The sequence below is a fragment of the Schistocerca nitens genome, chromosome 3 (assembly GCF_023898315.1).
Source record: "Schistocerca nitens isolate TAMUIC-IGC-003100 chromosome 3, iqSchNite1.1, whole genome shotgun sequence".
Taxonomy (NCBI): domain Eukaryota; kingdom Metazoa; phylum Arthropoda; class Insecta; order Orthoptera; family Acrididae; genus Schistocerca; species Schistocerca nitens.
This window is the reverse complement of record NC_064616.1, coordinates 711,302,722-711,330,444: the sequence shown is the minus strand read 5'-3', so window position 1 is coordinate 711,330,444 and position 27,723 is coordinate 711,302,722. Positions and strand designations below refer to the sequence as shown.

The 27,723-nt window shown below is 36.7% G+C and overlaps 1 protein-coding gene across 10 annotated transcripts in view; it reads right to left on the bottom strand.

The window, feature by feature from the left end:
* Positions 1-27,723, bottom strand: part of LOC126248683 (F-box/LRR-repeat protein 2) — a 295,973-nt gene that overhangs the window by 48,511 nt on the left and 219,739 nt on the right. For all 10 annotated transcript variants that reach the window (XM_049949951.1, XM_049949950.1, XM_049949954.1 and 7 more), the window contains 2 exons: positions 17,762-17,829; positions 10,051-10,180 (listed from right to left, as the gene is read on the bottom strand). In XM_049949951.1, coding sequence (XP_049805908.1) covers positions 10,051-10,180; positions 17,762-17,829 — 198 coding nt within the window. The remainder of the gene's footprint in view (positions 1-10,050; positions 10,181-17,761; positions 17,830-27,723) is intronic.

The window sequence follows — 27,723 nt, the reverse complement described above, 5'->3', positions numbered from 1 at the left end:
TACTTCACCTCATTTCCCACTTCTCACTGATCATTTGATTCAGAATTTCAGAAGCACCAATATAGTAAAATGAGAAAAAAAATCTTTCAAAAAACTATTTTTGACAATTTCTTTTATCTATAGTTCTACAGTCATGCCATTAAACAATAGAATATTTTCTGTTATCAGTCATGCATGACCTATTTGGAGACAGCAACCTTCCCCACAGGAATCAACACACAATAGATCAGCCTATTTGTTCCCAAAATTCATAGCACAACAGACAGTGGCAGACAGACTAATGCTTTATTTCTTGAGTTTAGGCAGTCATTCAACAGGAGAAACAGGACTTGGTAACTGATTATCACAAGAAAACACCATGCACATAAATGACCTGGAGGATATGTTTTCATTTTGGATTTTATACTAGGAAGAATTACTAAAGATACAAAAACTTAAGGGAAGAGCCCTCCTGTTCATTTACTCTGATTCAGAGTGTCACAGAGATGTATAATACAACGCCAGTGGCAGACACTACAGTTGAGACAATGTGCACTATGTCGTTGTTGCTATTGTACTGTTAAGATAATCAGATCACATGTCTGAGGAAGAATGAGCACTGTATTATTTCCTCCATTATGTATCTCATGAAATGACTATGGCACTAAAATGAGAGATATTTAAGCTTACAAAGTGATAGCTAATCCCCCAGGGAACTTTCACAAGGACTGGTGAAAACGATTACGGTACACAACATATCCTCCAACATACACTGACAGTACAAAGGTAGGTATAGATCTATAAAATGTACTAACTATACTTTATGTATGGTAAATGGAACAACATTCACACATTTAAAAAAACAGGAATGGATCCAAACCTGAAACCTACCACCACCATTCATGATTCCTGCCACCACCACTAAATTCTTTACTCCAACAGGTCTTGATAGAATTTTTCAACAAAATTTGTTGCAGTCTTTTTCCTGGATGTTACTCAATTTAGGTGTCTAAAATACTGTTAACTTCCTAAAATTTAAGATTTTAAGATAATACTACAATCTACAAAATAAAATTATTTCTCAAGAAAAACTTAAAAAATGAAAATAAAGTTATATTTTGTTATTTAATGTGTGTAAATGTATAAATGGCCTTTTTACTTTGTCTGTATCATGTGGAGTCCAAATTCCAATTTATTATGTAAATTATTTCTATTTAACTGTGATACTATTATAAAGTATACCATACTACTTTCTCAAATGTTTTGAAGGACAAATTATGACACTATGGTAACTGGGTAGTAATTATTTTCATTTTTCCTGACTCCTTTCCCTAAGAGATTTTTAACAGTAGCACGTTTCAATTTGGTGAAAAAAGTTTCCTTGCTAGTGGTTCATTATACATGACAGTTATGACACTAGTTATTAAATAAAAACAACTCTTCAGTATTGCATTTCAAATTTTCTAGGACATCTCCAGCACACATGGTGAGGCAGGTAAGAATAAAAAAAAAACTCCAAATACGCAGTTATTATAAATGACTGAAGCGATTTCATAAATTCATTGTAGCTGCATTGAACTGCTATATTGTCAAAAATCTCTACACTCACAGAGGATTTTTTTTTTTTTTTTTTTGCAGCTGCACTTCAGATTTCTGTCACAAGAGCACTGCTATGAGCAGCTAGGCATGACAACGACAGGTGCTGAGAAAGTGTATGTTGTGCTTGAAATGCCTTCATTCATATCAGCCTGCCATAACAGTGCAACAACCCTTCAGAATTAAGTTCAACAAAGATCCACCAGCTGTTAACTCCATTTGGTGACAATATTCACACGTTAAACCTTCAGGATGCCACTGCAAGGGGAAATTAACAGATCAGCCTGCAGTGAGTGAGGAAATGGTTGACCACCTGTGGGTGAGTTTACATGTAGCCCACAGAAGTCAACAAACAGGGCAGGCATACGGCTGATCATATCACAAGTGACCATTTTGAAGATCTTGAGCAAATGAATGAAGCTGAAGCCTTACCACTTGCAATGGCTACAACCATTTACTCCAGATGACAAAGTCAGCTGCTTCGAATTTTTGGCACAGTTTCCAGACCCCATGGAAGGGTGTGGGTTATGTGAGAAACTCATCTTCAGTGATGAAGCAAAATTTTTTGTGAATGGTACCATTAACAGGCGCAATTTGGAATCTGGGGGGACAGGGAATCACTATGCTATTGTGCAGCACATTCAAGATTAACCAAAAGTTAATGTGTTGTGTACAGTCTCATGGTTTGAAGTTTACAGACCTTTTTTCTCCTACAAAAAGACCATTACAGGACAAAATGTATTGGGATATGCTGGAAAATTGGCTCATGCCACAACTTGAGATCTACAGTGTGGACTTTACTTACAAACAGGATGGTGCTCCATCCCACATCCATCACAATGTTCACAATTTCTTAAACTGGGAACTGAGAAACTGATGGAATAGTCATGGTGGGGCTGATGATCAGCAGTTTATGTCATGGCCACAATGATCTCTCAACCTAATCCTATGTCAAATAATATAGCTACAGAACATCTGTGAAATCACTTTAATCATTTATAATAATATTGTATACCCAAACCAATAAATATATCAAGGTGCAGTTTTCACTAAGTTATTGTAGCCAATGTAGCAAATTTCCTAACAAAAGCATATATTTTTAAATTTTATAGCTGGCAAGTTACAAGAAAAACTTTCTTTTTTAAATTTTCATACAGAAATATATAATTTTTCACTGGCATTGGAACAAGTTTTTGGAGAGGACTTGAAGAAAACAGCATGTATGGAAATTGATCAAATAGTAACAAGTTAGCACCACTACAAACCACTGTGAGGGGAAGAGATCACACAATAGTGTGCCTTATTGTGTAGACTGCATGGAAACAAGTAACTCACACACAGTTAGTTTGCTTACCTATGGGCATTAATCTCGTAATGTCTGTGGTCTGATGATGTGATGCTATTCATACATTCACAATATACACAACAGTCAAAAAAGTGGATAGGGCTTTTGTTTAGAGCCAATGTCATCAGACAGTTAGAGCAGCAGTGGAACAGTATGCTAAAAGGTACCCTGATTTTGGAAAGCCCTTGTGATCTGTGTATTATTTAAAACCTTCCAAGAACCCGGAAACTTAAGGAATAAAATACGCCAACAAAAAAGAAGAGGAACAAATCAGAGAAAGGCTTCTAACATTTTAGCAGTAGTAAGACACAATCCATGTGTCACTACACAGCAGCTTCAATGTACGAGTGTTAACAGCCAAAGAAAGGTTCTGCAAATACTGCACTCCAACATATTTCATCCTTTCCACATTTTGTTCCATCAATAACATAATGGCAATGCCTTTCAACATCTGTTATAGTACTCAGAATGGTGTCTATGAAAGCTGTAAAGATATGTGGTATTTCTATGAATGAATTTGTTTACAGATGAGGCATTTTGTACGAACTATGAGCAAATCATTCTTCGCAACACACACTACTGACCAGTGGAAAATCCGTGCTGGCTGAGAGAAGTCAAAATATGGTGGGTGTTTCCAAGAATCTAATCATTGGTCTCTGTTTTATTGATGGACCAAGTATAGACAAATACGCAGTCCCAGCTATTGGAAGATACCCCATGGACATAGGGCATTTCATGTGGTATCAACTGGACAAATGTCCCATCCATTCTACACAGATAATAAAAGACCTTCTTAATGGAGCATTTAGAAACTTGTGGACTGGTAACATCTAGGAAACACAAAATGTTCAAATGCTTCCTATGGACTTTTACCTATGGGAAGAAAAGTCTTTAAAGAAAACAATGACACCTTCTAAATAAACGAAATGCCATGTAATGAGGGCCTGTGCTCTGGTAAGCCCAGATGACATTCAGTGTGCAGTATCACCTAGAATTGTTTCTAAGCATGTATCAATGCTCAACATTCTGAGCATTTGATATGACAGTTACAATAAGAAACACACATACTGTGGCAAACTTATGTGTTCACTTACATTTGGTACAAAGGAACAGATGTTACTGATACCTCTTCTCCTGACAATGGGAGAAGAGTTTGTAGCACTTCTTGTTACTATTTGATCTAGTTCCACACTTTTTATGTTGTTAAAATCTTCTTAAAAGGCTATTTCCAATGTCGCATAAGAAGGTATACAATTCCATAATGAAGTCTATTTCATAATTAGGCAGCTATAAATGCTGAAAATTAATTATGTACATCAGAAAATATGCCAGACTGTCCACTACAACTCAACAAAATCTGTACCTCAATCTACAGTATTCACTTGTTACGGATATATTTTGGGTGGCCTCTCTTAGTTGCCTCACTCTGTATACTAATGCTTACTCAACTCAAATGTTTCACCTTATTTTCTCTAACACATTTCACTCTGTATACTAATGCTTACTCAACTCAAATGTTTCACCTTATTTTCTCTAACACATTTAGAAAATTATTATTAAAAATATTTGCCAATTATGAATTCCTCGTTACAGTACTGCCATTCACTTTAATGGCAAAAGTATATTTTAATGTGGTCCATTTCCTGGTCTCCATCTCACTGTATTAGACATAGTCCATTACTGACATAAATTTTTATCATCCTGTGCACATTTTTGGACATTTTAATAACTTTCCTTACAATATTTCAGTGATTTTTGAAAAATACACAGAATATATGCTCTTTACTTGTTCTTGCAACCTAGTTAGTTATCAATATTTTTCTTTTCCATTTTATAGAGTCTGAACTACTTCATAGGACATCTACTTCAAACACTAACAAAAAATTATTAAGAAATACTATAATCTCACATTAGCATTACCCTTGTAATACTTCCTTGGTATTATTAATCAGCCTCACTGTTATGATTGGCTACGTCTAAGAATATTGTGGTGATATTTGATTCATTTTGCATAGTTTTCCTCATGTTCAGGAAGAGAATTGCTGTGCACTTGTTGGAAACTTTACTACCTGAAAGAAAACTGTAGTAGATACATGTTTCCTTCTCATTTCTCCTGCCAGAAGCTTTCAAGCCATCTCACTGAAGTCTTCACAAATTGTTAACTGTTTCTTCTTGTCTGAATAATATCTTAATAATGAAAGCAGACTTCTCATAAATAGCCAAAAGTTTCCCATTGATAGGTGACAGCATAGGTGGGGTTGGTGGGATCACTCATGGGAAAATTCCTGCAGTAGTGGGTGTTAGAGCTGCACCTTTTTTAGATTGAAGTCAGCTGATAGGTATCCCTGCTTAAGGGAAGTCTCTCTAACAAAGGAACCACTTTTGACAAAGCTTAGGTATCCGAGTAATGAGGGAATTAGTATATTTCATCAAAATATACAAGGTATTAGAGATAAAGTTAGTGAACTGCTTATAGATGTTGACTGTGAAATTGTTGGTATATCTGAACACTTCTTAAATAAGGAGATAATTCAGAGGCTTCCTTTACCAGGATACAGGTTGGCTGGCAGCTTTTCGAGGAGCTCTTTGCGGTGTGGGGGAGTAGCCATGTATGTGAAAAACGGCATCCCATTTGAGTCAATTGATGTTTCAAAGTACTGCACTGAAAAGGTGTTTGAATGTTGTGCCGGTGTGGTTAAATTTAGCGGAGCTAAACTTCTAACTGTTGTTATTTATAGATCCCCAGACTCCGGTTTCACAACATTTTTGCTAAAGCTAGAGGTGGTTCTTGGTTCACTTTATAGGAAATACAAAAAGTTAGTTATATGTGGTGACTTCAATATTAATTGTATAAGTGATTGTGCAAGGAAGAGGATGCTGGTAGACCTCTTTAATTCATATAATCTTATGCAAACCGTATTCTTTCCAACGAGAGTGCAAGGGAACAGTAGAACAACCATAGACAACATTTTTGTCGATTCCTCATTACTAGAAGGGCATTCTGTTAGCAAAAAGGTGAATGGCCTTTCAGATCATGATGCACAAATTTTAACACTAAAAGATTTTTGTGCTGCAATACGTGTTAAATATAGTCATCAGCCGTTTAGGAAAGCTGATGCAGTTGCTGTAGAGACCTTTGTAAACTTTATCAAGGAACAAGAGTGGCAAGATGTTTATAGCGCTGATACAGTAGACGATAAATATAATGCTTTTCTCAAGACTTTTCTCATGCTCTTTGAAAGTTGCTTTCCGTTAGAACGTTCAAAACAGGGTACTAGCACAAACAGGCAGCCTGGGTGGCTGACTAGAGGGATAAGAATATCTTGTAGAACAAAGTGGCAATTATATCAAAACGTTAGAAACAGTCAAAATCTAAATGCAGCAGCCCATTACAAACAGTATTGTAAGGTGCTTAAAAATGTTATTAGGAAGGCAAAGAGTATGCAGATAGAATAGCTAAGTCTCAGGATAAAATTAAAACCATATGGTCAGTCGTAAAGGAAGTTGCTGGTCTGCAGAGACAGGTCGAGGATATAGAATCAGTGCGTAGTGGGAATGTCCATGTTACTGATAAGTCACGTATATGTATAGTATTTAATAATCACTTTCTGAATATAGCAGGTGAACTAAATAGAAACCTAGCCCCAACAGGGAATCATATAGCGCCCTTAGAAAAAAGTGTTCCGAGACTGTTACCTGAAATGCTCCTCCATGATACTGACGAGGGAGATTGAGTTAATAATTAAATCACTAAAGACCAAGAACTCTCATGGATATGACGGGGTATCTAGCAGAATACTGAAGTATTGTTCTATGTATGTTAGTCCAGTACTTAGGCATATCTGTAACTTTTCCTTTAGGAGTGGTCGGTTTCCTGACCGATTAAAGTACTCGGTAGTGAAGCCACTTTATAAAAAGGGAGACATTGATAATGTTGACAATTTTAGACCTATTTCTATGCCATTGGTGTTTGCTAAAGTTATCAAGAAGGTTGTATATACAAGGTTACTGGAGCATTTAAATTCACATAATTTGCTGTCAAATGTTCAGTTTGGTTTTAGAAATGGTTTAACAACTGAAAATGCTATATTCTCTTTTCTCTGTGAGGTTTTGGATGGATTAAATAAAAGGTTGCGAACGCTAGCTGTTTTCTTTGATTTAACAAAGGCTTTTGACTGTGTTGACCACAAAATATTACTGCAGAAGTTGGACCATTATGGAGTAAGGGGAGTAGCTTACAATTGGTTCACCTCTTACTTTAAGGACAGAAAGCAGAAGGTAATTCTCCGCAATATTGAGAGTGGTAGTCCGCAATATTGAGAGTGGTAGTGATGTTCAGTCCCAATGGGGCACTGTTAAGTGGGGCGTTCCCCAAGGGTTGGTGTGGGGCCACTACTGTTTCTTATTTATACAAATGATATGCCTTCTAGTATTACAGGTGATTCAAAAATATTTCTGTTTGCTGATGACACCAGCTTGATAGTGAAGGATCTTGTGTGTAATATTGAAATAGTAACAAATAATGTAGTTCCTGAAATAAGTTCGTGGCTTGTGGAAAATAATTTGATGCTAAATCACAGTAAGACTCAGTTTTTACAGTTTCTCACTCACAATTCAACAAGAACCGATATTTTGATCAGACAGAATGGGCATATTATAAGCGAGACAGAACAGTTCAAGTTCCTAGGTGTTCGGATAGATAGTAAGCTGTTGTGGAAAGCCCATGTCCAGGATCTTGTTCAGAAACTAAATGCTGCTTTATTTACCATTAGAACAGTATCTGAAATAAGTGACACTTCAACATGAAAAGTAGTCTACTTCGGATATTTTCATACGCTTATGTCGTATGGTATTATTTTTTGGGGTAATTCTTCTCATTCAGAAAGGGTATTTTTGGCTCAAAAACGGGCTGTTTGAGCTATATGTGGTGTAAGTTCGAGAACCTCTTGTCGACCCCTATTCAATAGTCTGGGAATTCTGACATTGCCCTCACAGTATATATTTTCTTTAATGTCGTTTGTTGTTAGCAATATTAGCCTATTCCCAAGAGTTAGCAGCTTTCACTCAGTTAATACTAGGCAGAAATCAAATCTGCATGTGGAATGCACTTCCTTGACTCTTGTGCAGAAAGGAGTGCAGTATTCTGCTGCATCCATTTTCAATAAGCTACCACAAGAACTCAAAAATCTTAGCAGTAGCCCAAACTCTTTTAAGTATAAACTGAAGAGTTTCCTGATGGCTCACTACTCCTATTCTGTTGAGGAGCTCCTGGAAGAGCTAAAAAATTAAGCAAATTCACGTGTTACTTTGTTGATTTGGTTTATTTAAACTTACGACTTGTCACCTGAATATGTTTTTTTTTTTTTTATATTTCATTTTATCTGTTTCCAATATCGTATTATAATTTCATGTATTGACTCGTTCCATGACCATGGAGACTTCTCGTTAATTTGGTCCCACGGAACAAAAAATAAATAAATAAATAAATTTGTGGGCCATCACTACAAATCAAATATACTTCACAAAGAATTCCTACACACATGCTTGTGTTCTGACCTAGACAAAAACTGCTTTGCTCAACATCTTTTAACATGTATGATGTATGTAGCAACATCTCCATCTTCTTCTTCTATTTGGACTCTACATGAATATAATTCTAGCTTATAACCAATTATGTTTAACTTTATCATCTTGCAGTTCATGGTGTTCAGGCAGGAGCAATATTTCTCCCTCATAAAACTCTGCTGATTTCCTTAAGATACAACAAAGCCCATTTATCTCGCTTTTCAATTCCCTTGTGTTCTAATCAAACAAACCCACCTCACTTTACCAAGAACAATTTAACTCGGCAATTTGTAAGCACTATATAGTAGAATGAAGGATGGCATTCCGAGTTATGTATTCTTATTTAATTCATGGATAAACAGTAAACTGTATTACACCAATTAGCCAGTGTTTGTAGGGAAGATGTAGGCATAATTATTTAAACTACCATTAAATTTAATGAGTAAGTGGGAGACACTGAGCTAGGTGGCACAATGATTAAGACAGGACCAGGTTTCAGTTCTCTCTCTGTCTGGCCATCCACATTTATGTTTTACTGGAATTATTTAAAGTAATTGCCTGGATGGAACCTACGAAAAAGGACAAGGCCAATTCTCTTTTCTGTCCTTACCCAACCCACACTTGTGCTCGGGCTCTAATGACTTCATTACTGATCGGATGTTAAAAGCCACTACTGCTTCCTTTTTTGAGAGAGAGAGAGAGAGAGAGAGAGAGAGAGAGAGAGAGAGAGAGAGAGAGAGTGAGTGAGTGAGTGAGTGTGTATACTTATTCTCAACTGCTTGCCAAGCTATTCAACATCTCAAAATTCCCTTACAATTCCCATGCTTTCACTTAATTTTCCATGTGTTAAAAGAATAATTAAACAGATCTGCAATCGGATTGAGGGTTGTTTGATGGCTAGTGCCTTGTGTCACACTATTTGGGATGTATTACAAACAAACAAAGTAAGATCCCAGAATGAACTTGTCACACAGTCTCCTAAGATACTGTGTCTAAGAAAGAGCACTAAACTGGTAAGTGCAGGTAAGAAGTCCTGGCACATCTGATGTTCAGATAGAAAAATCTTTTTTGTTTCCAGACCAAATCAGTGGTTTACAGTCTATTGACTGCAAGAAAGTCACTGGTATCGTTACTGTACAGCTAATCTTTACTCTCGCAACAAAATGTAAAATAATTGTTGTCAAAGATGGTAACATTCCTCATCTCATCTGCTGTTTTATTTCAAACATCAAATCAACTTCCAGACACATTTATTACTATGAAATTTCTACTGAATTTTATTATTTAAAAAAGTGTTTTTCTTCTTTGGGCCTATTTCTATACATCTCTTCACATTAGATCACAAAAAAATGCAAAATTTGAATTTTCACAATTACTAAGAGTTCCATTTCAAGTGTGTAATATGACATTTTATTTTACTACCCATGTAAACTGAAATGTCACAACTCACAATACAGCCCAAATGTTAATGTACTAGTATGAAGAATTAAGATGTATAAAGTTTTTCATGTCTCAGACGTAAGTATGAAACTTCCTAGTTTCTATAGCGCATTTGGCAAGCTTACCTCAACATCTGTTTGGAAGTCAAATAAATCAATCCTCTGCCAGTTGCTGCCATCAAGAGCCAGTACATTCCAAGCTTTAGAAACTTGTGCACATCGACACAATGAAACTACATCCAAATAGGAGAATATTCTGTAAAAGATAATATCATCAGTGTCAGTTTGTACAGAACTGTGTGAAAGTTTTAGAGGAAAAAATAAAGAAGAAGAAGAAGAAGAAGAAGAAGAAGAAGAAGAAGCAACACAAATATTTTACATTCATTACTATCCAAATATCAGTGGCCCAAAATAAGCATAATAATTAAAACAATCTTGTCATTGTTATTCTAAGAACTACTACAGCATATGCAATGCATTAAGCAGCAAATAAAGCTCTAATTTCTTTTAATATTTTTATTTCAGTAATTTTTATAAATGACACAAAGTTGTATTTGTGGCAGTATTAAATTTATACAGTACAAAATCCGGTCCATTCACTTAACACAAACTGAAATTACATACCACATTTACCAAGGCAAGTTGATTACATCAGGAGTGATTAAGAAGTGTTAGAAGTGCATAGTACTAGCCTTATGGTCCATTTTTCAGATAAATGTGTCTTTCAGTACATTTATATATGGTTGGATTGTTCTAACACTTTTTTAGGAATTTTAACTACATGTGATGAACATAGTTTAACTGTTGGAATTCTTAACACAGCTTTTATTTACAAAAAGTGACTAAAGTGCACCAATTACTGCTTGCAACTCTAATTACTGAGTTTGCAGCTTTGTTTCTTGTTTATCAGCAAAGAGTTGCAGGATCAGCATGTCTGCAGTTCTGTGTGTGCTGTTTTTCTCTGGGTATGTAATATCCTGAAGAAGAAAATGCCTTTCTAGGTTGGAAACACTTCTGCTAAATAATGAAAAGTGTGAAGGTTGGGAAGGAGTTGAGGTGAGGGATCAGCTAGAGCCTTGCTACAGTATCATGCTACAATTTACTGAAAGTGGTATAGAAAATCAAGAAAATGTATACATTATAGCGGCCACATGTCATGAATAAGAGTGTACAAACTTATTATTGTAACATCTTACTTCAGTACACATTACAATCAGGTAAGAGATATACTTTTTTCCACGTATTTACAGTGAGCAGAGCCTTGGAAGGGTGTAAGATTAGGGGTCAACATCCTGTCAATAGCATGGTCATTAGAGATAGACCACAAGCTCAGACTGAGGACAGAAATCAGCCATATCATTTCATAGGAATTATCCCTGCATTCACTTTAAATGATCTATGGGAAATTACAGAAAACTGGTATTGGATAGCCAAAAGATAATTTGAACAATTGCTCTCCTGAATTCATGTGCCGGATCTTACCACTGTGCCTCATCCCTTGGTGGCAGCCACAGATATGTGGAAAAAATAGAAGTCATAAGACTGTAGATATGTACATATTGAAGTACCTACAATAATGGGTTAGATAGAGCAGCAGTCAGTCAGTCATAGAATTAAGTTGCTTTAATATGACATTTATAGCCACAACGCGGATCAGATTTCGACCTGTGTCAGGTCATTATCAATGCTAAAACAAATACAAGAGTATATATTACAATGTGATTTACATCGTTGTCTTTGAATGTTAACACTACATAACAGTGCGGAATTGTAGCAGTTGTTCGTGCTCAAGTGAATGCTTACACAGTTCAACCATTAATATCGTAAAATTATATGTTGGTTTCACAGTACACATCGGTTTTGCGTATGGCGCCCTCTATGAACTTCGCCTGAAGTTTACAGTTTTGACGACATTTTTTGTAATATTTATGTTGTATAGTAACTAAGTAGTAACATGAAATTATTATGAGTAAAACTATGTAAAATTACAATTCTTACTTTTCCTCATGTCTGTAATGTGCTAGATGTTTAAAATTACTATAGCACGTAACAGTGACAGTTTACGCCTCATGGGCTAAAATTAATTATAAATCTGATATGGCTACGTAAAGTACGTTATAGGAAGTATTGCATATTTTGTCATGTTGGGACCTGTCTTAACTTAATTGGTTGTTACTTGACAAAAGATATAACGTGAACTTTATTTACAAAATGCACTTTGTTGGCGCTAGTAGTGTTTGTAAGCATCATTTCAATATGTCGCACTTAGTGGCTGAGAAATAAGAACAATATGATAAAGCGTGATCTTTTGAACACTTATTTTGAAAAATGACAGTTTTACATATTAATTGTTGCTGATAGTTACCCTCATGAGTGTGTGTTATTCTAATGCAATAAGTTATGTAAATATAGTGTTATGAAAGAGGTACTCATTTAGATCTAATGCAAGTGGCTGCTACATAATGGCGTGAGGTTGCGACTGATCTTTGAGACCCCCCTGGGTCGAATTTTTCACTGCTTTCAAGTAGGCAGTTTTCAAACAATTCCCAGAAATGGGCATTTTTCATTATAACCTGCTCATTGATCAGGTTACACTTAGCATTTCTTTTGTAGCAAAAGATCTCCATCTCCTCAAGAAGATCGAGGAGTCCACCCTTCTCGCCTCTATCCCAATATAACCACAGTCGTTGTGTGCACCCACCCCATGGAGTGCAACCTGACCTACAATAATTCTATTTTACTGATTTTACTATCATGCTACTATGTTTAAGATGAGGAGTAATTCATTATCATACAAGAGGAACAGTCAATATTCAGGGATGTGACAGGAACGATCATTCAAAGAAAAAAAGTCCATTGAACATAGGCTCTGAAATGCATACCTAAAAGAACTATGAGCACTTGTTTAGTACAATACACATGTTACACAACTACATAAAGAATGTACTCCTTCACATATGGCTCCAATGATTTATTCAAGTAACATGACTTGTGAACCTTAAATTTCCAAATCTGAACTCAACCAAGTTCTGTAACCATGCAACATCAAAATTAAGAAACAGACTTCATGGAAGGAAGAAATGAAGGAATGGATTTGATGTCCCAGGTCATTAGAGATAAAAGGAAGAGTAGGATTTAACTTTTCATCGACGATGAGGTCATAACAGACAGAGTAAAAGTCCCTATTTGGGAAGGACTGAACGAAATAGCCCATATCCACTTTAAGGAACTGTTCCATCACTTGCCTTAAGTGATTCAGGAAAATTACAGAAACTGAAATTTGGATGAGCAGATGGGGATTTTAACTGTCATCTTCTTTAATCAGAAGGTGAAATAAACTTCCTCCGCCACTTAGCGCCATATTAAAAGCTAGAATTGCAGCTACAGCCATTATCCACAATGTGTATTATTTTTGTTACTGCCTTGCACTTTGTGCTACATACTATTCTGCTTGTGAGATCCTCCCTTCTTATTCAGAATCTGATAGGAAGCTACTACTATTTATTAGTTTTGTTCTGTTCTAAATCGGATGTAAATTTTAATGTTACCATCTCTGTTACTTAATTCAAATATGTACATAGAGCAAAAAACTATTACATCGCATTTACTTGCCAGGTGCACGTTTTGTAGTAGTTTCTTCATTGTAACTGCATACTTGTAATAGAATACCTACAGAATTCAGATGCTGTGTACAGAAGTGAACATAGTTGCCCATATGCTGCACTAACCTTAAAGCACTGTCAATGATAGCATGCTGTCTTCAACGTGCCATTTTTTGTTGTGGCAGCTACATAGAAAACTCCATATTATCTAATGGATTTAATTTGTCAATGGGAGGGTGCGAGGGATGCAGTAAACTGGCAGTGGTGCATTGGAAAAAAAGATACTTGACTCCCAGGGGCTGTGTGTGAGTTCTGATACCGAGCTGCCTAAACCCACAATGAGAATTAGTTTGTGGTTGGGTCAGCACTCTCAAGTCCATTTGCCATTTCCATAAGCCCTGGCTCGAGACCAAAGGCACCACTGACAGCTCATGTATCAAGTGGGGCAGATTCACTTTTCTTTTCTGCTTCATTTGTTCTACTTTCCCATCCGTTTCCCTCCTATACAATTTGTATAGACACAATGCAGCTTTATACTCATCACTTATTAGGTGCCTCTGGTTTGCAATAAGTAGTTAAAATCCTGCACCATCACTTCTGTAATAATCTTTGCTGATGATTTATTAGAGTAATGCATATTATTAAGGAACTGTAGGCCTCTCTTGGCAGTTCAGGAGAGCTTTACACATGGAAGGCAACTACTCTAATGTGAACTTAGGAATGAGAGGGGTGGGAGGATTGAGGGCAGGGGGGGGGCGGGGGGGAGACAGAGGTTGCATATTACCTTTCGCACTCTTCGCATCAATCTCACACATCCTGTAATGTTAGAGTGAAAACTAAAGAAGAAAATGCAGAGCTTAGTTATCAAAGAAGACACTTTCATAAATTAATTGTTCAGTTACTTATTGATCAAACTGGGGCTGAAATGACTTATAGTGAAATGAAGGATAGATTTCTAAATTCTTATTAATTAAGACAAAACTACAGTTTCATAGCTACATGGAATTAGAGAAAAAAAGATTTAGAAATGATTGTCCATGGGAACCAAGAATGAAAAGTGGGGTAACTGATCCTGATAGATTTCCTGTTAAACTGTACATTTCACTTTTAGTACAGCTCATCTCGCTTCTTGCTGCTACAGTGACGCATCCTACAAGATATGAAGATAGCACCATAGAAATGTATTGGAGAGATTTACACTGTCTTTTATAGAACGGAATATTCTGCCAAAGTAGCTGTCTTGGCAGTCATAATGACTTCCTGACAAGTTTGGTACACCATATGGGCAATGAGGTAAGTAAACATATAGTGATTTCAAAAATAGTTGGCAATTCCCTATATTGTTTGAGTATGGGATTAGTGATTATTCATTGGTTGTTTTTGATAGTGAAGGTACATAGTGTACCTGTTCCAACCAATTTAAGAGTCATGTACTCTGGAAGGAAAATTTAGTAGTGCAGAATATTAGGAGTAATCTGGACATAAGGTTCTTTTCTGTACAGTACTTCACAAGATATTCATGCAGCATACCATTGATTAGGAAGCCAGATGGGTAAGAAGTAATCAGTTTAGTTTAACTGTCTGAATGTTCTGTGCATCATATTAGTGATATCTGACTAATGTAGAAATATCCATTGGTTTACAAATATAATACAATTTCTTCCATGAAAATATGGCTGCAAGCTGAGGGGTTTGCAGGATCAGCTTTTACATGCATCATAACCTAAATTTTAATTGGTTACCAGATCTGTTTGGAAATTCATCTACAGAATAGAATAAGTTATCAAGTAAAACTGATTTAATTTTTTTTCTTTCTTTTTTTTTTCTTTTTCTTTTTTCTCCATGTCAATACTACCTCTAACTCTAAAGGCAAGTTCATTCAAAATCTTTGTGCAGCAAGTCAGAATTATTTTGTAATCACAACAGTGTAACTAAAATGCTCAAACTCAAATGGAGGACAGTATGGAAGAGACATGGTGAAACCTACTGTAATGGCAAAAAGATGTCTTTGAACATGAATGTAATAATGCATTGTATTTATATATGCTTACCACACAAAGATTTTGTACATTTCATGTGTACATACATTTTGTAAGAAATACAAATGCTTCCATTGGTGCAACTTCTGATTTCAGAAAAAATATAAAGGTCCACCGTCAACCAGTATACACTGGTCAGCCAGAACATTATGACCACCTACCTAATAGCCAGCATATCCACCTTTTGCATGGATAACAGCAGTGACGCATCATGACATGGAAGCAATGATGCCTTGGTAGGTTACTGGAAAGAGTTGACACCACATATGCACATACAAGTCTTATCATTCCTGTAAATTCAAGGAAGGGTGGTGATGAGCTCTGAGACCAAGTTCAATCACATCCCAGATGGGATCAGTCAGGTTAAGATTTGATGAATTGGAGGGGGCCAGCACATCAATTGGAACTCATCATCATTGTGTTCCTCGACCCACTCCATCATACTCCTGGCCTTGCGATACAGTGCATTGTATTGTATTGTTGAAAAATGCCACTGCTGTCGGGGAACATGAACACCATGAAGGGTTGTATGGGGTCTGTAACCAGTGTACGATACTCCTTGGCCATCTTGGTGCCTTGCATGAGCTCCAATGGACCCATGAATGCCCACGTGAATGTTGCTCAGAGCATGATAGAGCCACCACCAGCTTGTCTCCATCCCACAATACAGGTGTCAAGAAGCTGTTCCCCTGGGAGACGACAGATCCGCGACCCACTACTGGCATGATTAAGAGCGTATTGGGATTCATCAGACCATAAAATGCTCTGCCTCTGCAGTCATAGTTACTGATGTCATGGTGTTAACATTGGCACGTGCATGGGTCGTCAGCTGTGGAGGCCCATCACTACGAGTATTCAGTGCACTGTGTATTCAGACACACTTGCACATTGCCCAGCATTAAAATCTGATGTTAGTTCCACCACAGTTCTGTTTTATCAGTCTGCCCAGCCTATGACGTCCAACATCTATAATGATGGGCCACCCTACCCCACGACATCTGGGCATGGTTTCACCTTGGTTTTCTGAACGTGTTGAAGACACTCACCACAGCACTCCTCGAACATCTGACAAGTCATGCAGTTTCCTAAATGCTCATGTCGAGCCTCCAGACCATCACAATCTGCCCTGACTCAAAGTCATATAGATTGCATGCCTTCCCCATTCTACACACAGACAGCACACTCACTGCACTGTGTGCGTGTCTGACAAGCAGCATCACCTAGATGGGTTTATGTTTGTAGTGGATCAGTGGTCCTAATGCTCTGGCTGATCATTGTATTTCACATCTGGCACATGTAGTTTGTTTCTGTTATCGAACTATGCAATCCAGAGGCTGCTTGTGAGTGTTATTGTTTGTGGGTAACAATATGTTAATATTATAATGGTGGAAGTTGTATCAGCATAGTACAGATCATTCTGTGTTTACTGTTCACGTAAGAGAATTGTTCCTGCTGAAACAAGACGAATTATAGTAAAAACGGGATGAAACCAGGTGAAGTATGGTGAAAAACCAATTTGAAAACAAAATATAATGTATATGAAAATGGAATGAGACTGACGTCAAAACAGAAATAAAAATAAATAAGATGACGATAACTGTGTGGGGTGGAGGCCAATGTGTGGACGTGAGTGGGGAGTGGAGGGGGGGGGGGGGGAGAGGAGGAAGTAGCGAACATGAATGGATTAGGCAAGGTCAGTATAGTACATGTGTCAATATAGGGAGGGTGAGAGAGAGCTGTTGAGTACGAGGTGTGAGAATGTGTGTGTGATGGGGGCAAGAGCAGGAGAAAATGAGAAAATAGTATGGGTGAAGGGAAGTGATGGGATCAATTTAAAGATTCAGCAATATATGTGATACTTTTTTTCTAAATCCGAGGAAACGTTATGATACACCTAGATAGAGTGAGAAGTATTTTGCATAGAGGTTTAGCACTCCTTACTCAACTTTTTTAGTAATGGTATTAAAATTCCTGCTTTAAATACAGTCAGAAAGCATGGATGTACTTTTTTAAAGTTTGAGCACACATATCTGATAGTTGCTGTAGTTACAAACTAGTACGAAAGGTTTTGCAGAGCAGCGATAAGTGGCAAATTTAAGAAAAAAGAAACCACCTATGTGGCAAAACAGGATAAATACAGATATCCTTTCAGGGTTATTTTATAGAAAATTTATTATAATAAGCACATTATCTTACCGAAGGAGCAGTTCCTTTGGCAGCTTCTTATTGATCTGTGCCTCATCATCAGAAAACACTCTTGTTAACTGTGAGAAAAAGAAGAAAAACATCTTTGTTAGCTACAGAAATGTAATAAAAAATAAGGTCACTGTTTAAGATGTGTTATGCAATCTTATTTACATATAAAAGCAAAACAAGACCACCGTTTTCTCTCTACTGCCATCATGTACGAAACCTTCTTAGCTACATACACAAAATAATTAAATAAATAGTCTAAATCTTTTTGTTATAATGGTAAGTAAACATCTGTGTATCAGTTTAAAATCACAATAAAGAAAACAAAAACATCAATTTTAAATAGGCAATCCATTTTTCAAAAATAAACTAACTTCAAGACCAATAGAACTGTAACAGGTATTTCATCAGTGAACACAGGTCATGACACTTACTTTTAGATCAGAAATATTTCAGTCATAAAATAATAATGATAATAATAATAATAATTACTGTCATCAATCGCAAACAAACAGAAGCAGTGCAGTGCTAAGTCACTGGACTCTCCTTTGGCAGGACACGTTTCAACTCTGTGTCCAACTATACAATTTTTCCTTTTTTTCAGCTTCACTAAATCACTGAAGGCAAATGCCCAGAAGGTTCCTTGGAGGAGGGCATGGCCTAATGATCTTGTCATCAATGGGGCAGTAGAACTTAATTTAACTTCCGTCCTCCTTCAATCACAGTGAAAGCGTAAACTTTTTAAAGTGTGTGTGAATGTAGAGGTTTCTTTTACTACTGCATGTAGTAAATATTCTGTGACTGAAGGATTGCAGTTGGCATACATTATTTCTACTATAAATTTCATGTGACATCCTACTCCTATAAAAATAAGAGCTGTTTCATTTCTTTCCTCCTCCTTCAAAAAGAGTGAACTTCAAAATCTGAATTCCACTTTGAAAATGGTATTACAGCTCTCTGAAATGCATTTGACTTAAATAGAGGATATTGTAATTAAAGATGTACTGATATATATCAAAAGTGATTTAATGAAAACTGAACTATAGGTGTCTGAAAAACTTAATCCTTTCCAATATGACACATTTTTATCACAGTACTGTTCTTTACATGGTAAATATACCTCATCTCTAAAACAAGGCAGTTTTGAAAATGACAGAGATTTTATATGTAGCAAATATAATCAGTTTCATATACCCTGTGTTTGATTTTTCCAAAAGGCAGTCTGTAAGAAACAACTTTATGTTAATATAACATACTTGCTTCCCAGGGTAATACCAGCAGTGTTAGTCATCTATTTTTCAGTTTGCTTAAATCACTAAAGCTACAATAATGAATCAAAATTGAATTTCAAGTTTTTTGATGAGCTGGGCAGCAGAGAAAAAAATTTGACTAAAATGTTCTATAAAATCTCTTCGCAAAATTTATCCTATTATTTCAATATAAATCTATTCAAGCACTGCTGGAGCCAAGTAAAAACTGCAAGGAGTACCTAACAGAACCAATCATAGTAAAAACTTTTGAAAACAATAAGTGCAGCATACAAGTATAGGATGTCCACCAATTGAAAAACAGATGTGAACATGAAATAGATCTTTTTAAATATCACAAAAGTCATTAATAGAAATGATTTCTGTAAAAGAGAACAATTACATGAAAATAACTATCAAAAACCCTTGCAAATTCATAAGGGTAGTCTCAACATCAATCACAATGTAAGGTAAAAAAATCATCCTTCACTCATGTTCAAGGTGGGAACAAAATTTTTTGAATGAATCTTTCCCATCATTTCTTATGAAATTAAAATTAGTATGTGAACATATGGTCAATCACTGTGGTAGGCTAATTTACATTCATTTTTCCCCCCTCATATGAATAAAACTGCTTTAGTGTTGCAATGCTAAATTTAGATATGACAACTGTGCCACTACTTCTAAAACACGAATCTACAACAGTCAGTTTTCATTTCATTTGCTGGGTTACGTCCCACTAGAGCCTTTTCTTTCACTCACAGAAAAGTCAACTATACTGCTGCATATAGGGATAACTTGAATTCTGCATGCAACAATTTATAAATGTGTTTTGCGCTAAGAAATACTGTAGTGCCTCCTACAATATTGCTGATTTCAGTTCTGTATTAAACATGAGACTAAGCACACCAGACAAAAAATTAGTTCCCTGCAGGAGATGACATGTTAATACCATGTAACACTACTGCAAGCCCAGGTAATGACGTCAGTTTGGTGAGGAAGGTAGTCAGTCAGTCAGTCATTTCATTGATAAAATTTACAATAAATATTATTATATGGAATGTGTCAACAGAACAAACATGCAATACTTATACACAACTCAATACAAAATAATATTTATATGGGTTCACGGTGGCCATTTATAGTTTTTAGTTAATAAGAAGTGGGATATTTCTGACAGTAGAAAATGTGAGAAATGCATTTTTTCAAAGTGTAAAGCTAGCCCATGTGTGTAAAATCATTCAACAACATTCACAAGACCACCATTTTCTATCCTCTCTATTCATACCTCTTTTCTAGGCTTCATGACAATGCTTGTATCATCTGAAAACAGAATTAATTCTTTCTCCTGAGTCAAATAACATAGCACATCATTAACATGAAGCAAGAATAGTAGTAGCCCAATGATTAAACCCTGTGGGATCCCTATTGTATGATGACTCGGCATCCCTCTCTGTATTACTCGAAGAGGTTAAGATAACTTTCTGCATTCTGTTTCTTAAATAAGAACCAAACCAAGCTTTTGAGGAACTATGTGTTTCATAAAAACTTCTCTAATAGGATATTGGAATAATATATTGACACAGCGCCTTCAGTTCTTTACATCTAAGGCATACACCAATAAACGTAACACATGTTCAGGAAATAATAAATAGAGTGGAAGCTGGAAAAATCACATTTTGGAACTCCTAGCACAAGTTACTTCAACCACAGTTGCACTTGGAATCATTGCAACCCTAGGAAGAGACAAGTAGTAAGTTGACATATTTTGCAAATTTGCAGTCAATAATGCCATACGGAATAATATTCTGGGATAACTCATCTTTAAGAAAGATTTTTCATGGCTCAAAAAGCATGCTGTAAGAATAATGTGTGGTGCTCACCCACGATCATTTTGTCGGGATCTGTTTAGGAAGTTTGACATTTTCACTACTGCTTCACAGTACATTTATTCCCTCACTAAGTTTATTGTAAATAATCCACTACTGTTCAAAGCAAAAAATGATGTACATAATTACAATACCAGAAGAAAAGCTGACATTCATTAGTCCACATTAAGGTTGTCTTTAGCACAAAAAGGGGTGCAAAATGATGCACCAAAAATTTTTGATCACTTATTAAGTGATATAAAATGTCTGACATATAGAAAAGTAAAATCTGAAAACGTTTCTCCTTGACATCTCCTATTCCATATAAGAATTTCTGTTCTTGTAATGTCTAAAGGTGGCTGGTAGGAATTACTAACTCACATCTGTACATTTAAAGTAAGTAAGTAAATAAATAAATAAATAAATAATGGTCAGCATGTGGCCATATTTATAACTATATTTGTTGCTTAAATGTAAAATGGGACTTGTTGCCAGCCGCTGTGGCCGAGTGGTTCTAGGCCCTTCAGTCTGGAACCGTGCTGCTGCTACGGTTGCAGGTTTGAATCCTGCCTCGGGCATGGATGTGTGTGATGTCCTTAGGTTAGTTAGGTTTAAGTAGTTCTAAGTCTAGGGGACCGATGACTTCAGATATTAAGTCCCATAGTGCTTAGAGCCATTTGAACCACTTGGGACTTGTTCCACATAATTACAATTTATTGAGCAAATGATCTGTTGAACATGTAACTGACCGACTATTACGATTAACACAAATGCCTTCAGTAATCACAGAAGATCCAAGTTGGTGATTTTTATCATTCAAAGGTTTTATTGTGTGTTCTGTAACTGTTTAAACAGAATGGCCCTTTTGAAATCCAAACTGTGAGTGGTTAAGTATTGAATTACTACACAGGTGTGTGACAATCCTTGAGTACATTAGCTTCTCAAACATTTTAGAAAATGATGTAAAGAGTGACATGGGGTGGTAGTTAATATCATCTGTGGAGTCACTCTTTTTATAGAAGGCTTAACAATGGCATATTTCAATATTTCTGGGAAATACCCTGAGTTAATGATGCATTACATAAGTGACATAAAAAAAAAACTAAACTCCATCCAAAAAGGCTACAGATACAGAAGGGCCAACGGTACTGACTGACCACTGCGTCATTCTCAGCCAACTGGCGTCACTGGCTACAGAGATGGAGGGGCATGTGGTCAGCACACAGCTCTCCTGGCTATTGTCAGTTTTCGTGACTGGACATAAGTGACTGGACATAAGTGACAAAGAACAGCCTATATTATAAGGCATATGAATTTTTACTTTTTGGAGTCGTAATGATTTTCCTTGTTTAAGATGGGCATGAGAGATTAATTTTTTCTTCACTCAGTGTCCTCTGTATTGCTTCTTTGTTGTATTGTTTTACTTTCTCTTCTGCACTATCCACACCTATTTCCTCACATATTTTAAAAAAGTAATTATTAAAAATACCTGCTACACCAAAGTCCACAGATACCTTCAGATATACCACATCCAGCCAAAGCCATTCATTGATGATCAGATACTGTAAAGCCACAAAATTGCAGTGATTTTGACTTCTGTGTTTGACCTGCTGTTCCTAACAACCACAGACTTTTTCTGTGGGATTAAGATGGGGTGATTTAGCTAACCAGTCAAGGTGTGGTACGATGACCTCAGGTTTGATACAGTTGTTGTCAGTTTCAAATGTAAAAATGCAACATTTGGTCATCATGAACACTGAACTGAACATCGTGAGTCTTGTTCACGGTAAAACGAATGTGTGTACTCCAGCCATAATATGAAAAAACATATACAAAACTTCAAACAACACACAGTGTGGGTTAAATGAGTCATTAGGCCACTGGTGTACTAAATGCCTTGCATCATCTGAAAAGGGGACAAATCGTGAAGGTTTCTACTACATTCCATACTTGTTATACACAAAACTCCAGTGAGGAAGAGGAATTTTAAGAAATTATGTGAGATACTGTCTGAAACAACGAAGATGTATAATATATTTTAAAACAAAGATGATGTGACTTACCATACGAAAGCGCTGGCAGGTCGATAGAAACACAAACAGACACATACATACACACAAAATTCAAGCTTTCGCAACAAACTGTTGCCTCATCAGGAAAGAGGGGAGGAGAGGGAAAGACGAAAGGAAGTGGGTTTTCAGGGAGAGGGTAAGGAGTCATTCCAATCCCGGGAGCGGAAAGACTTACCTTAGGTGGAAAAAAGGATGGGTATACACTCGCGCACACACACACATATCCATCCACACATATACAGACACAAGCAGACATATTTCAAGGTAGAATATACCATTCTGTTTCTACAACGGCATTAACAGTACATTTACATTGCAAGATTGCTTTTTACTGAGGCCATAATACTCCACGTCGTATGCTGTTGTGGAATCTGTGGAATAAAGGGTCCTGGACTAATTGAACATCTATTATGTCAGGAAAGGGATGGTAGATTGGCACTCATTTCATCCACATCACTGTTACAGACTGTATTGCCGGGACTAGTGATCTGAATCTAAAACACACAAAATTTCATGTGTGTATTTCTCCACCCCTTCTCCCATAATTAACTAAAAGTCAAGCTCCAAGAAAAACATTGACAGACACATTGCTAAGCAGGTTCAAATTTTTTATGAAGAGAGACAACCTGTAGTAAATACCTTGGAAGATTATCGCGATGATGACAGTCAACTTGTGAAGCGAAATAGTGAACGCTACAAATACATATGCCAAAGAAACGATATAGAAAGTCACTTTACTTACAAAACACACAATGTGGCAGTTGCATTAGAAGAATGGAAGACTTTTCTTGTTGTGGTACTGAACATGGCCTTGAATTTGAAGGCAGAATTAGTTGACCATTTTACAGAAGACTCCATTTTTCCAGGATGTTTTCTCTCTCTCTCTCTCTCTCTCTCTCTCTCTCTCTCTCTCTCTCTCTCTCTCTCTCTCTCTCTCTCTCTCTCTCCCTCCCTCCCTCCCTCCCTCCCTCCCCCCCCCCCCCCAATATATTGGATGTTGCATTTAGTTCCATTTGTCACAACTCAGGAGGGAATGGGGGGTCAACATATGAGAGACAGCAAGGTGAAGAACATTAGTGAATATATTGACAGCAAATGCAAAGAATTTATGTACCAAAAAGAAATGTGGCTACAGATGAGAGCACATTGGGATTCAAAGGAAGAATTCAGTTCAAGTTCTACAACCCAAAGAATCCTACGAAGTGGGGTTTATAAGTTTTCTGTCTGTGCGAGTCAGAAAATGGTTTTTTTTTTTTTCTCACATTCCATATTATGGAAAGACAACTACAGAAAGTCTAATTCATCCTGATTTATATTTTGCAAACCAAATACTGGGTCTTTTGGCACAGCAATTGGTAGCTTGTGCAGGTGGTTCAGACTATCGCATCTTTACTGGAAGGTTCTATACAAATCCTTAACTTGCTCTGGAATTGCACAAAATGAAATTTCATCTAACAGCTACATCTTCTAAGAGCGATTTTCCAAGTAATTTGAAGAAGACCGAACTTGCTGAATATGAGTTATGTGGCAAACAAAGTGAGATTAAAATTACGTCATTTTCATTCCATGACAAGAGATGCTGAGTACATTCTTTTGTCCTCAAATCAAATTCAGTTGATCATTGGTTATAGAAAGATAGAGCCTCTGCAGTTCGTGAAACACACCATTATTTTGGAATATGTTAAATTTATGCTAGGAGTCCAAAGAGCTTATCAGTACTGTGGTTGCTATGGCTTTACAAGACAGTCATGAAACTGGTGGAAAAAATTATTCTTCTGGCTGATTGAAGTTCTGTGAAGAACAGTTATAGTCTTCACTCAATAAGGAAAAAAATCTAATGTGGAGAACAACTGTACACTAACTTTTCCTCCAGAAGAAATGTAATCAGGCAGCTAGTCAGCCAGATGAGAAACACAAATTGAAAGAGAAGAGAAAGACGATCATTGTGTAACACTGAGGAGAGACTAAACGGGAAGATGCATTTTATAATGCAGAATGAAAAAAAAAAGAAAATCAACAGAAGATTACATGATTTGCAACAAACACAAGCAGAAAGGAGGAAGAAGAGAAACAATTTTCTACTGTGAAACATGCAAGAGGAGACCTGGACATCACCCAGGAGGATGTTTTAAGAAGTGCCAAACAAAAAAATTACAAACCATACACAAACACCAACATAGTTTCAAAAACTACTGTAAAAGAAACTAAGGCTGTCAAATGACCTCATATTGTATTTTATTTTTAAAAAAAAAAACAGCATTGTACAACCTGTAATGCCTTATATCCTTCCCTGTGTAAAACAAATAAGTGTTGGGGAGAATGTAGTGTACAAAAAAATTGGACTGGAAAGGGTAAATGTATTCTCATTATGAACACTATACTCATTATAGCACTAGGCCTATCTAATGTTTGTATGTTTCCAATACTATAGCCCCTAGTCCAGCATGCATTTGGAATGCAATGCTAAAGAAATGTGGTTCCAATCTGTTACACACCACTTGTTATCACCAGAAATTGGAATTGCTGTTAGTGTAATTACCCTCAGTTGTAGCTGTTACCTCAGGAAGGCTGTAAAATTCATGCTAATTCATTCCTTCAACACATCCTTGAGGAATATTGCTATACCACTTGCCATGATCCCATGTTCCATAAAATGTGCTAATAACCCACAGCGAAGTAGACCCCATTATCCTTTCATTTCCCCCTTTAGTGAGCTGCTGCGTCATGAAAATATATGGGAAGTCCAGAATGATATTTTCACTCTGCAGTGGAGTGTGCACTGATACGAAACTTTATATGGAAAGTGATTCACTCAGTAAAGGCTTCAATTTTTTCTGTAAAAAAAGTATGGCCTTTATGGTCAAGCACAGTGTGAATCTCAGGGTGCAGATATGACCTGAGCTCAAAATAGGCCGAAACTGGTTGAGGGGATTATCAGATGGAAGAGAAAGACGAGTCGAGAACTACATATCTCTGTACCATAGCTGTGAGTGTACGCTCAGTATGATTTTTTTTTTTTTTTGTTTCAACTGACCTGAAGACCAGATAACCCTATTCAAGAATATTTTCTAGGTGTATTTTGAAGAGCTACGAAGTCGACGTCGTCGTCGTCGCCGCCGTCACCACGTTGCATTGCATTGCGTTGTGTTGCGTTACGTTATGTTATGTTAAAGAGGGCCTCCTGGTAAACCATACCACTACACTTTAGGAAGCCTATACACCACCCAGGATGTTGTTTTTTAAGAAGTACCAAACAAACAAAATTACAAACAACCATACACAAACACCAACGTAGTTTCAAAAACTAGTGTAAAACATACAACCATCACATCCCTTTAATACGATCATCATAACTAGCATCATTTTCATTTTGGAAAATATCATCAATTGTCAAGTGTACTAAAAGCATATACATACAGAGCACATTGTTTAAAAAAATCGAATAACTACTTCAATGTTGTAAAAGCATAGTGGTCTTTACGCTCCAGATTTGTCAAACAGATTGGTGAGCACTGGCCCTGCTTCACCTAGGTCCCCATGATCAGCAAACCGCTGTAGGTAATCTAGACGTAAGACGTTGACGATCAATGACAGAGGATTCGAACGGCAGACGATAATCAACGTATACATCTTTACGGATTTAAAAACGAACTTTGACACTATCCGAAGTTGACAGTGCTCTGTACTCTACCTGCTTGAAGAACTCTGGTTTGGAACACAACACCTGAGTGTGCCTGACTATTCCTGTTGATGAAAAAGTTTTGATCATTCTACACGCGATTAAGGGGTATTTATTTATTTCTAGTAACAAACTTTGTTTCATTGAGTGTTACAGAATTAAACAGGAAACTGTCAGATCAGCATAAGACTGCAAAACGCCCACATAATCAGAGTAATTCCTTACTCCACAGAAGCTACGAATTTTACAATTTGTCTTGTAGTTTTGCTCCCGCAAATGGTACAAAAAGTTTAGGGCTTGAGAACTATAATGTGTGCTTTGTATCTCTACCGTACTGCGTATATCATGCAAGAGATAGGCAAGCATTTGCAACACTATTCGCGAAATCCGTTATCTGTCACACTGTACGTGTAACTCCGTGGTCAAACTTGACCGCATGTAGTATCACTTGGTTTTATGTCCTTTTGAAAGAAGTACATTGCTAGATTTGCTGTATGTGTCTCCATGAGAATGACAAAGAACATAAATGATAGCTGGCAATGCATTACTTCAAACACCAAGTAAAACTACATTCCACTTTACGTAGCATAGATGCCCATGCACATTATGGTATCAGCTTACATTCAATGGTGCTTGTTTAATTCATTCGTCATTCTTACCATCAGTGCATGAGCAAATAATGGTTATTTGTTTCAAGTTATCTGCATTGTTTACGGTGATTGTTTTTAACGCACTACTTAAAGGTTTGTCTAATATAGCATCTTATTTATCGATTTTACTGCATGTAATGGCGTTGTTTTTTCACGACAACCTAATGAATCAGTAAAGCAGAGGAGAAAAATAAAGCAGATAGGGTGACAGTAGTGTTGCTCAATGACACAGCTAAGCTGTCATTTTTTTCCCCCAAGTTCTGAAACTAAATTATGTTCTCCTTCAGAAATCTGCGACATCCGAGTAACAGGTTCGTGTGGGCGAAGAATCGAGAAGATTTTCTGAGATACACATTCCTAGGAGTACACACAAACAGCTCCTGTGAATGTAGTGCTCTCTTCGCTTATCATAGATTTCGGGTGTCAACAGTTATCTTCACATCTCTCAA